At 45.3% G+C, this 14719-nt stretch overlaps 1 protein-coding gene across 1 annotated transcript in view; it reads left to right on the top strand.

The window, feature by feature from the left end:
• The first annotated feature begins 1537 nt into the window (after window positions 1–1537).
• Window positions 1538–14719, top strand: part of LOC147026629 (uncharacterized) — a 33354-nt gene continuing 20172 nt past the window's right edge. Inside the window, exons 1-2 of the mRNA XM_085882267.1 lie at window positions 1538–2053; window positions 9588–9712. Coding sequence (XP_085738393.1) covers window positions 1870–2053; window positions 9588–9712 — 309 coding nt within the window. The 5' untranslated portion in view covers window positions 1538–1869. The remainder of the gene's footprint in view (window positions 2054–9587; window positions 9713–14719) is intronic.

Genomic DNA, 14719 nt, shown 5'->3' on the forward strand with positions numbered 1-14719 from the left:
GGTGAGCAGGATCAGCGTCAGGAAAACGAGCCACATGTCCATACAGCCGCAGCTGATGCTCACAGACTATGCAGGTAACAAATCTCATTTGAGTCTCTCTCAGCAACCGCTCGTTGGACAAAGTCTGACCAGCGATAGTCAAGGATTCTCCGAAGAGACCTGGTACCAAAGGAATTAAGTCTCCGTCTCAGATCCTTGGTCAGAGTCCAAGTCTCACATCCATAGAGCAAGACTGGAAGCACCAAGGACCTGAAGACTTGGACTTTCGTCCTCCCGCACAGGTGCCGGCAGTGCCACACCCCATTATCCAGTGAATCCATGACTCCCCAGGCCCTACCCAGATGTCTAGTGACCTCTGACTCACAGCCAGCAGCGACATGAATATCACTGCCAATGACGGTGCCACAGCCATGTTGGTGCCACGTTGAAAGTCACTGAGCTCTTCAGTACGGCCCATTCTACTGCCAATGTTTGTCTATTGGGATTGCATGGCTGTGTGCTTGATGTTATACACCTGTCAGCAATGGGTGTGGCTGAAATAGCCAAATCCACTAATTAGAAGGGGTGTCCGCATACTTTTGGCCATGTAGTGTGTGTGTGTGTGTGTGTGTGTGTGTGTGTGTGTGTGTGTGTGTGTGTGTGTGTGTGTGTGTTTGTTTGTGTGTGTATTTGTGTGCCTATATATATATGTATATGTATATGTATGTATATGTATCGACGTATATATGTATATGTGTATATGCATATGTATATTTTTATATATATATATGTGTGTATATGCACATGTATATGTATGTATATGTATGTATATATATATATATATATATATATATATATATATATATATAAATATATATATATATATATATATATATATATATATAATAATACAAAGCTTGCACACCACAAACTCGGCTCGCCGTCACACGATCCCTATGAAATTGCTGTGGCACTTAGCGGACATGCCGACAATGTTTGGGAAGTCTTGGCGTTCCATAGTACCCCTTGCATTTTGCACAATGCGTATTTTTGTCATTCCCCGTGTACGGTCTGTCGTCTGCTACCAGCTATGTTGTACTGCTATCCCGTGCATGTGCACGGGTATCGCTAATATATATATATATATATATATATATATATATATATATATATATATATTGTTACGGATTTCAGAATCCGGTCTGATGAATGCATCCACACATCCAGGTCCTCAGGCAGTTATTTCCTTAAATGCATGTTCAGATTAGCCCCATCCCCATGTCTAACGTAATGGGATCTTAAATGTGATGAGTTGAGAAGGGTAAAAGATAGATCCCCTCTCTTATGGGAAGTTTTTTCTTTACGACAGACACATTCACACACATTTCTTTCACGAGCTCTGAAGCCCGCCCTCATTTTTCCTCAGCAACATTCCTTCACGAGCTCTGAAGCTCACCCTCATTTTTCCTCAGCAACATTCCTTCACGAGCTCCGACGCCCGCCGTTTTTGAGAGCGCATGTGTTGTCATGGTAACTGTGCCCCGGTGGGGCGGGGTGAGCTTGGGCCAGACGGCACCCCGCGGAGACGGCCCAAGGATATAAAAACGAGCGAGAGAAAGCGTGAGGTACGTTCTGTGAGGAGAGACGTTCTGAGATATAAAAAGTGAGGAAAAAGCGAAAGAGGGACATTCTGTGGAGAGAGAGATACGTTCTGAAGAGAAAGTGATATGGAAGAGAAAAAGTGAGGAGAGAAAAAGCAAAGGGCGAGAGAAGCGACCAAGAAGCGGGTGTCTGACCAGCGCCGATGAGACAATTCGCCCTTCCGAGTGCTTCGGCAAGCGAGCGTGTGGTGCGCGTGTGGGTGTGAGCAGCACCTCCAACAAGTGAGGCATGGGTCGATCACAAACAAGACCAAGGTCTAAACCCGCATCAGACGATCTCGGTGCCCTCCAGACTTCGACTGGCATTCAAGGCTGCCCCACGAGAGGGTGCACGGCGGGCCTGGGTGCTGGCGACGGACGTGACACGCACGCATGCATTTTCAGGACGTTTGCGCTTCATGGAAGACTTTCTGGTGAGCGAGACGATTCTCCCCCTCCCCTCCCCCTGAATGATCTGCTGGGTACCCCTGCTGTGTTTAGCTGTAAGTAAGTCAACCCCCGATAAGCATCTGCTCTTTGTCTCTTTCCTGGCATTTTGATTGATTTTGCTTTGAATTTCTTTATTTACCTCAGCAAATAAAAGGTTCTATTTATTTATTTATTTTATTATTAATGAATTATTTGTCGATTTCCAACCTGTCTATGTTTGTCCTTTCCCTTCCATTGGTCAAGCATTGTTCAAACCGAGATAGACTGGGAGGCAATTACCACAGATTTGACCAAAAAAATTGTCGGCACGCACCAGCGGTTAAAACGCTCGGCCGCCCAAATTAAAATCTAATCAGATAACATTGGTGCTTTGCCGAGGGCACGCTCCCCGCTCAGGTAATCACGTGACCTGGAGTTAAATGGAATAATTAGACGGCGGACACTGGAACTCGTGGTTGACTGGGTGGCGTTCCTGGTTTTAAAACAACCCACCGTACCATAACATTCATTGTGAGCGGTGGCCCCAGGTCCGGCTCGACCGAGGACAACCGGGGATTACTCCCCCTGAGTGACAAGCTGGTGTCTCAGTACCCGTGGCTACAACAATATATATATATATATATATATATATATATATATATATATATATATATATATATACATATATATATATATACATATATATATACATATATATATATATATATATATATATATATATATTGTAGCTTGTTTAATTGCATACGTGTTTCATAATAATAAATGTCCTTGTGTAAATGTATACCTGCTCATTTCGTCCATTCCCTCATTGACTGAACATTTCGTGTGTTGGGAGTTAGAAAGCCGTTGGTTTGCCGTAATAGGGGGACATTTGGACCGACGGTTTTCGGCGATTACACCGCTCGGAATTGCGCACGGACAGGCTCGCTTCGGCCATTTGTTCTGTACGAGATCCGTCGAGGGTGGAATACCCCGGTAGTTGGATCACGTGGGTATTTAGGTACATTGAAGATTGGCAATCGACCCTACCCCACGTGATCTGCCAATTGGCGTATTTCGGTTCTTGTACAAGGACCCGTCGCTCAGAGTTATCCGGGCGGCGATCTATATTCCGGGCGATCAGTCGGGCCGACTCGACTTGCTGCTCCGTTCAGAGCGGTCGGTTGGCGGCCGACCCCCGACCCCCGACCCGTAACTATATATATATATATATATATATATATATATATATATATATATATATATATATATATATATATATATATGTTGTTACGAATTTGGAATTCAATTGCACACAACATACAGGTTCCCTCAGTCAGCTATGTCGATAAGTGTATGTTCCCGAGATAGCTCACCTTCCATTGTTTAAATGTTTTGAAATCGATGAGATGCGCTGTGGATCGATTTGATAGTTAGGGAGCGAACAATGGAGACGTCCCTCCCCCTCTTCTATGAAGAGGAAGAAGAACCCTGTTGTGACGTCAACAACTCCCTCCTACCCCGTGGTTAAGCGGGGGGTGGATCACGAGGGCATGAGTCACGCCGGGTGTGGGGGAGGGGGTGCAAAGGATAAAGAGGACATCTTTTTTTTGTTCAAAAGGAGTCCTGTGGGAGTCCTGTGGTAGGGCTGAGTTCGTGGGAGTCCCGTGGCAGAGTTCGTGAAGAGTCCCGTTCTGAGTCCCGTGTGCAGAGTTCGTGTGCTGAGTCCCGTGGGAGGAGTAAGCTTTTTTGCTTTAGAGAGAGCAGTCGTTCAGCCGTCGGGTCCTACTTGGTTTGCTTTGGCTTGAGGCCTTCGGAAGCTTTTTGCTTTGGTTGGCTCAGTGAGCTTATGCTGCTGCTTTGTTTTGGAAGGAACTTGAGCCGGTTGTTCGGCTCGAGCTGCGAGTGGAGGCTTCTTCCTCTTCTTCCTGTTCTTCTTGGTTCGTGGCGCTTTTTGATCTCCATTTTGTTTCCTGGCTTGGTGCGACGTATCGACCTCTTCTTGGAGTTGGGTCCTCGGGGAAGCGACAATCGACAGGAAGGATCGGCGCTCATCTCACCGGCACGTGTTGAGAAGCGTGGGAGGATTCGCGGGAGCTTCGGAAGGATCGCGGCGATTGGATCCAGCTCGCTCTCGCTGCAGCCCGGGTCCGGACAAGTTGAAGACCACACGAGGTGGAAAGGTTCGAGTCAAGCTCTGAGTTTCAGCTCACCTGTCCTCCGAGCTGGAGCTCGTGATTAACGGCCTCAGCCACCGTTTCGTGTGTGTGTGTGTGTGTGTGTGTGTGTGTGTGTGTGTGTGTGTGTGTGTGTGTGTGCGCGCGCACGCGTACTTGTGTCCGTGAGCCCGTCTAATAAGTATGAACTGCTTTAAGTGTAAGTGACTATATAATAAGTAGACGGTTGTAGTTCTTTTGTCGTGCTTTTGTTGCTTGTATAATTGCATACGTGCTTTGCCTTATTTAATTGCATACGAGTTTTATTATAATAAATGTCCTTGTGTGAATGTAAACCTGCTCGTTGCGTCCGTTCCCTCATTGACTGAACATTTCGTCTGTTGGGAGTTAGAAAGCCGTTGGTTTGCCGTAATAGGGGGACATTTGGACCGACGGTTCTCGGCGATTACGCCGCTCGGAATCGCGCACGGACAAGCTCGCCTCGGCGGTTTGTTCCGTACGAGATCCGTCGAGGGTGGAATACCCCGGTAGTTGGATCACGTGGGTATTAAGGTACATTGAAGATTGGCAATCGACCCTACCCCACGTAATCTGCCGATTGGCGTATTTCGGTTCTTGTACAAGGACCCGTCGCTCGGAGTTATCCGGGCGGCGATCTATATTCCGGGCGATCGGTCGGGCTGACTCGACTTGCGGCTCCGTTCAGAGCGGTCGGTTGGCGGCCGAATCCCGGCCAGTAACAATATATATCAACGAAAGGCGTGGTGAGGTGGTGAAGCTGTCCTTCAGTCCATGAAGATTATATGCCTATTCATCACGTCCTGTTTGAATGTTCAACCCCAAAGACCCAAAATGACCCCAAAAAGACGCTGAACACCCAAAAAGTCCCAAAAGATCCAGAACACCCAAAAAGACCCCAAAAGACCCTTTCAACCTCCAAAGATCCCTAAGACCCTTGAGATCCCTGAGACCTTAACACCATTTAGACCCCTTACAGGCTTACACCCTTCAGACAGATTAGACAGCTTCGACCCTTGACCATTTGGACCACTTGCACCTTCTTATCACAAATACATTTCAAATAAATATTACATTACTCATATTACAAATGCATTTGTCGAAAAGAAATGTTTGGATTGCTGCGGTTCTGCAAAACCGCATGCCTCTTGGGCAACGGCACCCAACATGCAGTGATCCCCAGGCAGTTATTTAATTTGTCTTCATGCAGTTAGTCCTCCCCTCATGTCTAATGGGTTGACGAGATGATGTGCATTTTGTGGGTCTTGCAGTTAGGTCTCATAAACGCCTCTGATTCATATTATGATTCCTACTCTAACCCAGTCCTTTTAGCCAAAGTACATAACAAGGATGCAAGCACACATGCCATTCATTCGGCAATTGATAATACGCACACCACGATGACTCCCATGGCTCGGATCCACCACATCTCCGCTGCACACTACACAACCCATGCACGGGAATTATTTCATTCAAATCTGTGCACCAATTCCCAACTGGCACCTCCTTACTTTGCACCTCGCTCACCAAACCTCACCACTTTAACCACAAACACCTTCTGCACACCCCCCTCGTACCCCTGCACCGATACAATTCACCACTATTTTATGGAGCACCGCACGGCATCGGATTGTCCTAGGCCCACAAGATGCTCGACCACAGATCAGACGTTAACAGCTTGACCGCATCTCACCGGGGACGTCCTGGGTAAGCATCCGGAAATGATACAGCCGTCATTCAGTCGTCAGACCACGGCAAGACCGGGGGAAATGAGGAGGGATCACGAGAAGAGTGATCCGGGAGTTTGGATCGGGTCCTGGGTGTGTATTTTGGCTCGTGAAGGAGCCCGTGGGTGGCGGAGAAAGTCCACTGCTTTTTGACATTCAGACTGCACTCAGAACACGGACCGGGTTGCTGGCTCAGGGAGCATGCCCTATGTTAAGTCAGGAGCTCCGAGCCGTGCCGAAGCTGGTAAGCAACTGAGCCAGTTTCCAGTCCCGGAGCCTGACAGGGCGTGGCTAGGGCTGCTGTGGCCCAATAGAGGAGCCGGATTTGGGCCACAGCGTGTCACTTTCCGGTCATCACCCCACCCTTTGCCTGGAGCTTATAAAAGGGGTAGCTCTGAGCTCTTAGAGCAGGGGTCTCCAACCTGCGGCCCGCGGGCCACATGCAGCCCCTTAGATGGATTTATGCGGCCCACGGTGCCATATTAAGTTTACATTACAATGCGGCCCGCGATACTGCCAATTTGTCAGGGTCAATGATCAAAGCGTTCTGTAATTTTTATTATGATTTTGATTCATATTAGACACGTGTTTTTAACACGATTATTCATTTATCATATTCGTTGGCAAGAAAAATATATTCAGCACTAATTTTGTTTAAATTTCCGCATATTAATGATATATTTTTTTCGGAATTTTGCGTCCTTTTTTGGGTGCGGCCCTCCATCCCTCACCACTTTGGTTTTCTGGCCCTCCGCCCAAAAAGGTTGGAGACCCCTGCCTTCGAGTCTCGCTTTGCTCCCTGTCTCGCTCTTCTTCCGAACGCTATTGGTGTGCGATTGCCAGAACATACTTCTTCTTCGAGAGCCAGATCTGGGGCGACTGCCGTCCTCCGAGACTCCCGGCTGTGCTGTCGATGTCCCAACACCCCCACGCAGCCAGATGGACCAGTTCAGAGCACACGTTGCCACGAGCCCTGGCAAATAATTAAGCAGGAGGCAAGTCTGGAGATGGCGATTGTTCACCAACAATGTACACGGTTCGCCTTTTTTTATTTTTTGACCTTCGAGGGGACGCCACGGGCAAACTGGCGGGAATCGGGAAAAACGTAAATGATGAAAGTTGTAGTACTCGAAGAGCACTACTTGCATACCAACTTTCATTCGAAACAGTTGAAAACCCGAGGAGCTCGATGCCCGATTTATTGATTTTTTTGACATTTTCTAAGTTTGTGACCTTGTGACCTTGACCTTGGGACGAAAATGAAAAATCGAGCTCCGTGGGGCTATGCAGGGGCCATTGGGCTAACCAAATACCAAAACCCCTGCCAGATTCGACAAACCCCCTCGGAGAAGATGTAACTTGAAACTGGCTACCCCCTAAAAACACATGTTTTTTTGGGCGTGGCTCCGCCCATAATGGGCGCAGCACGCCCATTCTCAGGAAAACACAACGAGATCATGATGTAAACCTCCCACCCAAATTTTATCAGGATCGCATCAAAACCCACGGAGCTATGCTCGGGACAGACAGACAGACAGACACACACCCATAACGAATATGGTGGTCACTTACTGACTCGTGAATCAATAACATGCCATATCACGAGGTGGGAGCGCTCAGGCGGAGCGTCCCACAGAGGAACACGCGACACATGCAGACCTTTACATGGCTAGGTTATGGATCTTTCTCATGCATCTATTCTCTCTCTCTATCCACCCCTCTATCCTGTCTTCTTTTGACACACAAAAACATCATTACTGACTCACAATCTCATTTTCCTCCAGCACGACACCGCACCCCTCACATTGCACTTCACCACACCACACCTCCAACTCCCCACATCTTAGACACAACCAGTATTCCTTCTGCCTACCTCTCCCTAAGCATTCTGGGTTGCATTGGTTTGGCGACCACGCCAGGCATTGAGAGGTCATTTACACTCATCTGCTTTCTTTCTCTCTGGGCTATCTAATCTTCCTTGAGTATGTGTGTGATGGCGCCCGTCCAAGTATAAATTAAGATTGTAGAAGATACAAGTCTGGAGACGGCAATGGTTCACGAGCAATGTACACGGTTCGCCTTTTTAATTTTTTTGACCTTCGAGGGGATGCCACGGGCAAACTGGCGGGAATCGGGAAAAATGTAAATGATGAAAGTTGTAGTACTCCAAGAGCACTACTTGCATAACAACTTTCATTCGAAACAGTTGAGAACCCAAGGAGCTCAATGCCCAATTTATTGATTTTTTGGACATTTTATAAGTTCATGACCTTGTGACCTTGACCTTGGGACGAAAATGAAAAATCGAGCTCCGTGGGGCTATGAAGGTGCCATTGGGCTAATCAAATACCGAAACCCCTGCCAGATTCAACAAACCCCCTCGGATAAGATGTAACTTGAAACCGGCTACCCCCTAAAAACACATGTTTTTTGGGCGTGGCTCCGCCCATAATGGGCGCTGCACACGCATTCTCAGAAAACCACAACTAGATCATGATATATACCTCCCACCCAAATTTTATCAGGATCGGATCAAAACCCATGGAGCTATGCTCGGGACAGACAGACAGACACACACTCATAACGAATATAGTGGTCACTTACTGACTCATGAACCAATAACAGGATAAGTCTGCTTTTGTAAGATTGCTTGTCTTTTTCCGCACCCCACAAATTCCTTGCTATCCCCTACTGTACATAAAATATACCCCATTCAATGTGCCACTTACTTTTCCTTGCTTGTTTGTAAGTAAATGCTTTGTATAGAAATGTTCCCAGCTCGTTTTCATGTTTTCTTCCATTGGTCCAGCATGGCCCGCACACTCGTTTAGCCTGGACGTTATTCCTCAATGATCTGTTTCCTAACCGGTACGTGCTTGGCAGTTCCGCTCAGCTGCATCTGATCTGGTAAAGTGATACAGTTAGAGCAAGTGCGTACCGAGGGCATGTCCCCCGGTAATTAGATCACGTGACCTTTCGTTAAACGGTATTAGATGGAGGATACTGAGTCACATGGTCGAGTTATTGGCGTTCACGGTTGATTAGCAACCCGCGCGTCACAAAGTTATCTGTGTGAGATGGCCTGCGATTCCAGAGAGTCTGGTGGGAACCCGAGGTCGTTCACTCCTCGTGATCTTTGTCCCCAACCCCAGGTCCACAACAGTATTATGATTGGTGTAAATCATGCCAGCACAGCAAATCTGTAACGTCAATCTCTGCAACAATATGTGGAGAGGTGAACGTCGTGAGCTGAACAACGCTACTTGTAAATAAAATATGTGTGGTTGTGTGCCGTGTTAAAGGTAACCGTCGTTGTTGATCTGTCTTTTATGATGGTTGACCAAATGGGGGCCCACAAATTAGTTTGGCTCCAGGCTCACAAAGATAATCCTGCACTGCTTCTAAAACACAACTTTCAGTGTCCAGACATAAACCTCACACATGAGTCTGAATCGTGACCTCTCCAGTCTGAGTTTCAAAAATAATCAATAAAATATAGGAGTCTGGACATGTTTCTCATTCGATGTTTGTTGAATAGCTGTAGATGTTTAATTCACGTAAACCTAAGGTTGATCCTGTTTGGCCATTTTATTAGGACATGTCTGTGCTTACTCTAGATGAAGAAAAAGGTGGTTCGATTGTCATTTTAAATCCTGATAGAGATGCCCTTGGAAGATTGGAACAACTGGGGGACAAGGGTGAGAGGGAGAGAAGAGAGAAACAACGTTATCACATTGAACAGGTGAGATGTTGCACCTGGTGTGGATTGCTTGTCACACTGCAAGTAGTCAAACTGTTAGTCTTTGCACAACTAATGATCGCACCATATGTAGTTGCAGCACTCGATAGTGATTGTCTGGATAGTCAGTACATTATGTGTAGTTGCACGGCCAGTCATCACACTGTAACTTCTTATACCACCAGCTGTTACATTGCTAGTTATCACACCGTCTGTACTTGCACCCAGAGACACTGGATGGGGAGGGGCCCAAAGTGCGTTTTCATGCGAATACCTGAAAAAGTCTGACGACATTGCTGAACTGACAGAGTGTAAGAGGTTTATAAGATGGATCGTATAATTTGAGTGCCAATTATTTTGTCATCCCACAACTTCCAGAGCCTTGAGGAGGCACACCTTGAAACTTCCTCAAAAGGATTCACCGATTACAGTTTGTCCTGTATTTATATACGGGATTAGTCCTGTATTTATATATGGGATTAGTCCTGTATTTAGTCAATTTTCACTGCGATAATACATCGTATGTATCCTGGCAGCGAATGACGCTACTTGACAAGCCTGCAGCTGCCATAGAGCTACGTAGGACAGCGATAGTGCAATGCAGTATACTACCACCAATTCATATGATTGATAATTCTCACTATCACAATTAATTAAAATAATCTTACCACACGTGGCAGGGGCAAATCCAGGAATTGGGTAGGGGGGGTTTCCAAATAACAGAAAATCTAAGTCATATGACCCTGATTCCTGTGTGCTAATTAAAGATCTGACAGCCAGCTCTTTTGTTTAAAGACATGCCTTGGCTGTCTTTAACATGCATTGCTTAACAGACTGAGCATAAACTGAAATCTTGTTTTTTGTTACTGTGAGCTGTTAGTGGTTTATTGTTTATTAACCTCCGCCATCGAAGATGGACGGAGGTTACTGTTTTCACCCCTGTCTGTTTGTTTGTTTGTTTGTGAACAGTATTATGGAAAAAAACTTCTCGACGGATTTCGACGAAACTTGGTGGGGGGGATTAGGTATGATCCAAGGATCATGCCATTAGATTTTGGACTTGGTCCAAAGTACAATATAGCTGCTATGGCGGCCATTTTAAAAAAATATTTGAATTTTTGTTTTTGCATTTCTACATGTTTTAAGTGATTTCCAACCAAAAAAAAAATGTGTTAGAGAAAAAAAAAAATTTTTGCAACTTTGTTTCAAAAAAATTTCGATTTTATTTGAAAAATATTTGAATTTTTTTTTTTTTTTTGCATTTCTACATGTTTTAAGTGATTTCCAAAACCCCCCAAAAAAATTTGTTTGAGAAAAAAACCCAGAAATTTTGCAACTTTTTTTTCAAAAAAATTTCGATTTTTTTTTTTGGGGCATTTCTACATGGACGTCAATCTCGTTTAGTTTATTCAATCGTGGTTCAGTAGAGTCTGATCCGTTTTGACCTACAATGAATAGGATATCAGGTTCACTTAAGTGACCCAGCAGTATTGGCAGCGGAGGTTTTGCACTCTACCGAGTGCTCCCCCTCTAGTTAGGTACTGTCTTGATACAGTTTTTCTGAGGCTTGTGGCCTTTTTTGTGGCACACTTTCGTAGGAGAAGGAGTTTTGGGTGACCAGGGAACCCCTGGGTTTGCCACTGTAATGGTAAATATTTTTTTGTTGGGAAAGGGGGGGGGGGTTCCGGGCAACCAGGAAATCCCCCTGGATTTGCCACTGCGTGGGCGTGATCACTTTTGGAACTTTTTGGTGTGCATGTGCAACAGCAACTGGAGCTCTTCCGTTTTGATTATGAGCGCTATGATCTATGTTTAATTCCTGTGCCACGTTTTAGTTCGATTTGAGGCCTCGATTTCTTCTTCAATTTGTAACTTGCTGTTTATCTCCAGATATTTATCTTCCACCCGAAATCAATAAAGGGAAGGATGTGGGTTTTATTTTTTTTTTTTTGCTTTTGTTTTTTGCACTCAAATAAATTCTGTCCCCCCTTGCCCTTCCTCTGCTCCAGCGTCCCTGGGTACACCGCTACTAGCCATGAGTCATCACACCATGTGTAGTAGTACCACGTGTAATTCCACCTCAAGTCGTCCCACCAATCATGTGTTGCACCGTGTGTAGTAGCATCACGTGCAAGTCGCACTCAAAGTCGTCCCACCATGCGCTGCACCACATATAGTTACACTGCATGGAGTTGCACCGCGTGTGGTTACACCACACGTATTCACATTGTTGGTCATCGCATGACATGTAGTTGGACCGCATTTTGTTAGACCACATGTAGCTGCACCCCATAGTTTAACAGTTTGTTATATTTTGGAAAGAACATTAAACTTCCCCACCCATGTTGTGATTCCATTTTAAGGATGTCAGGTGTGGGTCGATCCCTATCGACGATGTGACATTTCTCTGGTTATAAATAAATAACACAGTACTTTCTATTTATCGTGATTGATGAGCACAATATACAGTAAATTTGGAGGTTTTGAATGGTTAGTAAATGACCCCTCCATAGGGTGTTTGCTCCATGCTTTGTTACCTGTCTGAGGTTTTACCTTGATGGAAATCGACTACATTGACAATGTGTATAACTGTTTTTATTCACAAGACAAAGCGACCTTGTGAAAACAGCAAATCGACAGGAGAGTACAACTTCCAACAGGAGGGAAGGATTCCACAACACACGGTATACATAGTCGAGGCTCAGCTAAAGAGAGCACATCAGGACGGAATGCTTTCATGCGACAGGGGGTGCAATGGGGAGCAGGTGGGGAGCATAAACCATGAACCTACATTTAACACTGGTAACAATGGTTTGTATTGTTAAACTGATTTCCTTCCTGGTGAGCAACCATCACGTATGATATGCTTCGTCATACCCGCATGCGTGCCAACGTTCCTTGTACATCGTGGGTTCTTGCGTTTTTCCATAGTGTGTACACGTGACTGGGACAGACGTTTTGACATCTTGGTGAATTTGATTACCGACTCTACCCGATGTTTCGCAGCCCATGGTTCGTCAGCTCATCGATGTACAAACTACCATGTGCGCTGTATGAGTTTAGAAATCGAACGTGCAACATACTCCAGCTGCCTCGTAATAGGAATGATTGCAAAGTGAAAAGAATTGATTTCAAAAATGTTTATACGAGGTTATTTCCCATAAATCACCCCCAAAAAGTTGATGTGGACCTTATCTTTAAATTGGTACTGATCCCTCCACAGGGTGACTTCCAGAGATGATATAATTTAAAGCCCTCTGCTGAATGTTTTGGGAGATACCCACCCACCCCCCCCCCTCCCACCACCCCACCACCTTGCTGAATGGGTGAATGTTCTTTGGACAGAAGGTCGAGTCTCTGGGTTTTGCTTCTTACTCATTGCAGGCAGGTTGGTGGCCCTGAAGTTTTTCTTAAACTACCTTTATTGTGGTGGTGGTCGTCCAGTTGCATGCCATTTCTTTGTCCAGTCTTTACCCCAAAACGTTTCCATGTTTTCCCATGAATCCATTCCTTTTTGCCCTCCCTCAGAAATCCCTGTTTGTTTATCTTCCTTCGTGTAAAAGTAATACTTTCCTCCTATCAGTCCTTCATTTCCTTCTTTCACCTGCGGAACTGCCTTCTGGTGTCGGTTGTCTCGAGATCTTCTCTCTGATATTGTCTGCTGCCAACTGCCACCTCATGATCTCTCTCATTTATACCTCTGTGATTTATGACACCCCCCCCCCCAATGAGACAATATTCCCCTTTCACCCCTACCCCCCTCGTGCTGGCATGCATGTTTATTGTTCTCCCACTGTTTTCCCTTTGTCTCATTTTGTCTGTTGATCCTTTTCGTCTTGTCTTTGTGTTCTTCCATGAGCCTTGATACCTGCATATTAAACAAATAAGTGATTTTAACCTGCGTCGACACGTGAGCCCAGTTCCACCCCACCTTTCCGTTAAAGCTGCTTATCTTGAAATTTAAAACAGCAGGTGGCGCAAGTTGCCATTGAAAAATTGTCACCGTCACCATGCCAATTGACAGCAAACATGCTGTTTTGTAACACGTTTAGGAGTTCTTTTTCACAGTTGGTTTGCAGGTGACAAAAAGTGTGTTGGAAAGCAGGTAAATTAATGAGCTCACTTGCAACTCACCTGAAAAGGCAAATTAGTGAGCTCACCTGCAGATAAATACTTGCTACCGCAATGTTCCAAAATGGCTGCTTTCACGTAATGTCTGAGGTCAGTGCATTTGTGCAATGACTGTGGGCTCACAGGTTTTAATATGCGAACGTAAGTGTCTGTTGTCACATCTGTCGAAGTTATGTAAGCTATGAGAAGAGTAGGTGGCCTGTGTTCTGGGAAGTATACTAGAAAGGCAGTGGATATTGGAGGAAAAGGCTCCATTTATATATCCAACTCCATTCCGAATATGATGTCTTCGTGCAAACATGGCCCGAGCTCCTTGAAGTGTCAGGGTCAGTCGATGTTAAAATACGAAAAAAAAAACACCCCAAGCAGACAAGGCTTTCATTTCATCAAATACACTTGACACCAGTGTGACCACTCCTCATTTTCATGAATGCCAAGGTGAGCCAATGAAAGAAGCCAATAATTCACAAGGTTTCGGAAAAGCGATGATAATACAAAACCTATACGCCCAGAAAACCTATAGAAAACCAAGACGCCAAGGTGAACAACGAATAGTCAAGATCTTGTGAAAAAAGCCAAGGAGTGGTCACACTGATTCACACATTGTGCTTATGGAGCCAATGGAATTTAAAGCCCGAGGCGACATGGGATTTTTTAATCGGTGAAGAAAAATGCCTTGGTGTCTTCAAACCGCAGATGGCATGGTGATTGGAGTTCGACAAGGGGCTGTGTTGGGCCCAGTCTTGTTCCTCATCTATATATACGATCTATCTGATGTGCTGGAAAACGTCTTCCTTTTTTTGCAGATGATGCCACATTGCCATGCAGTGCACTCATCCATTTTATCTGCATATTTCTTAGCTGAATCTCTCTTTTTTT

This window comes from Eptatretus burgeri, chromosome 5 (assembly GCF_056783735.1).
Source record: "Eptatretus burgeri isolate ZD-2024b chromosome 5, Ebu_testis_v1, whole genome shotgun sequence".
NCBI classification, from domain to species: Eukaryota; Metazoa; Chordata; class Myxini; order Myxiniformes; family Myxinidae; genus Eptatretus; species Eptatretus burgeri.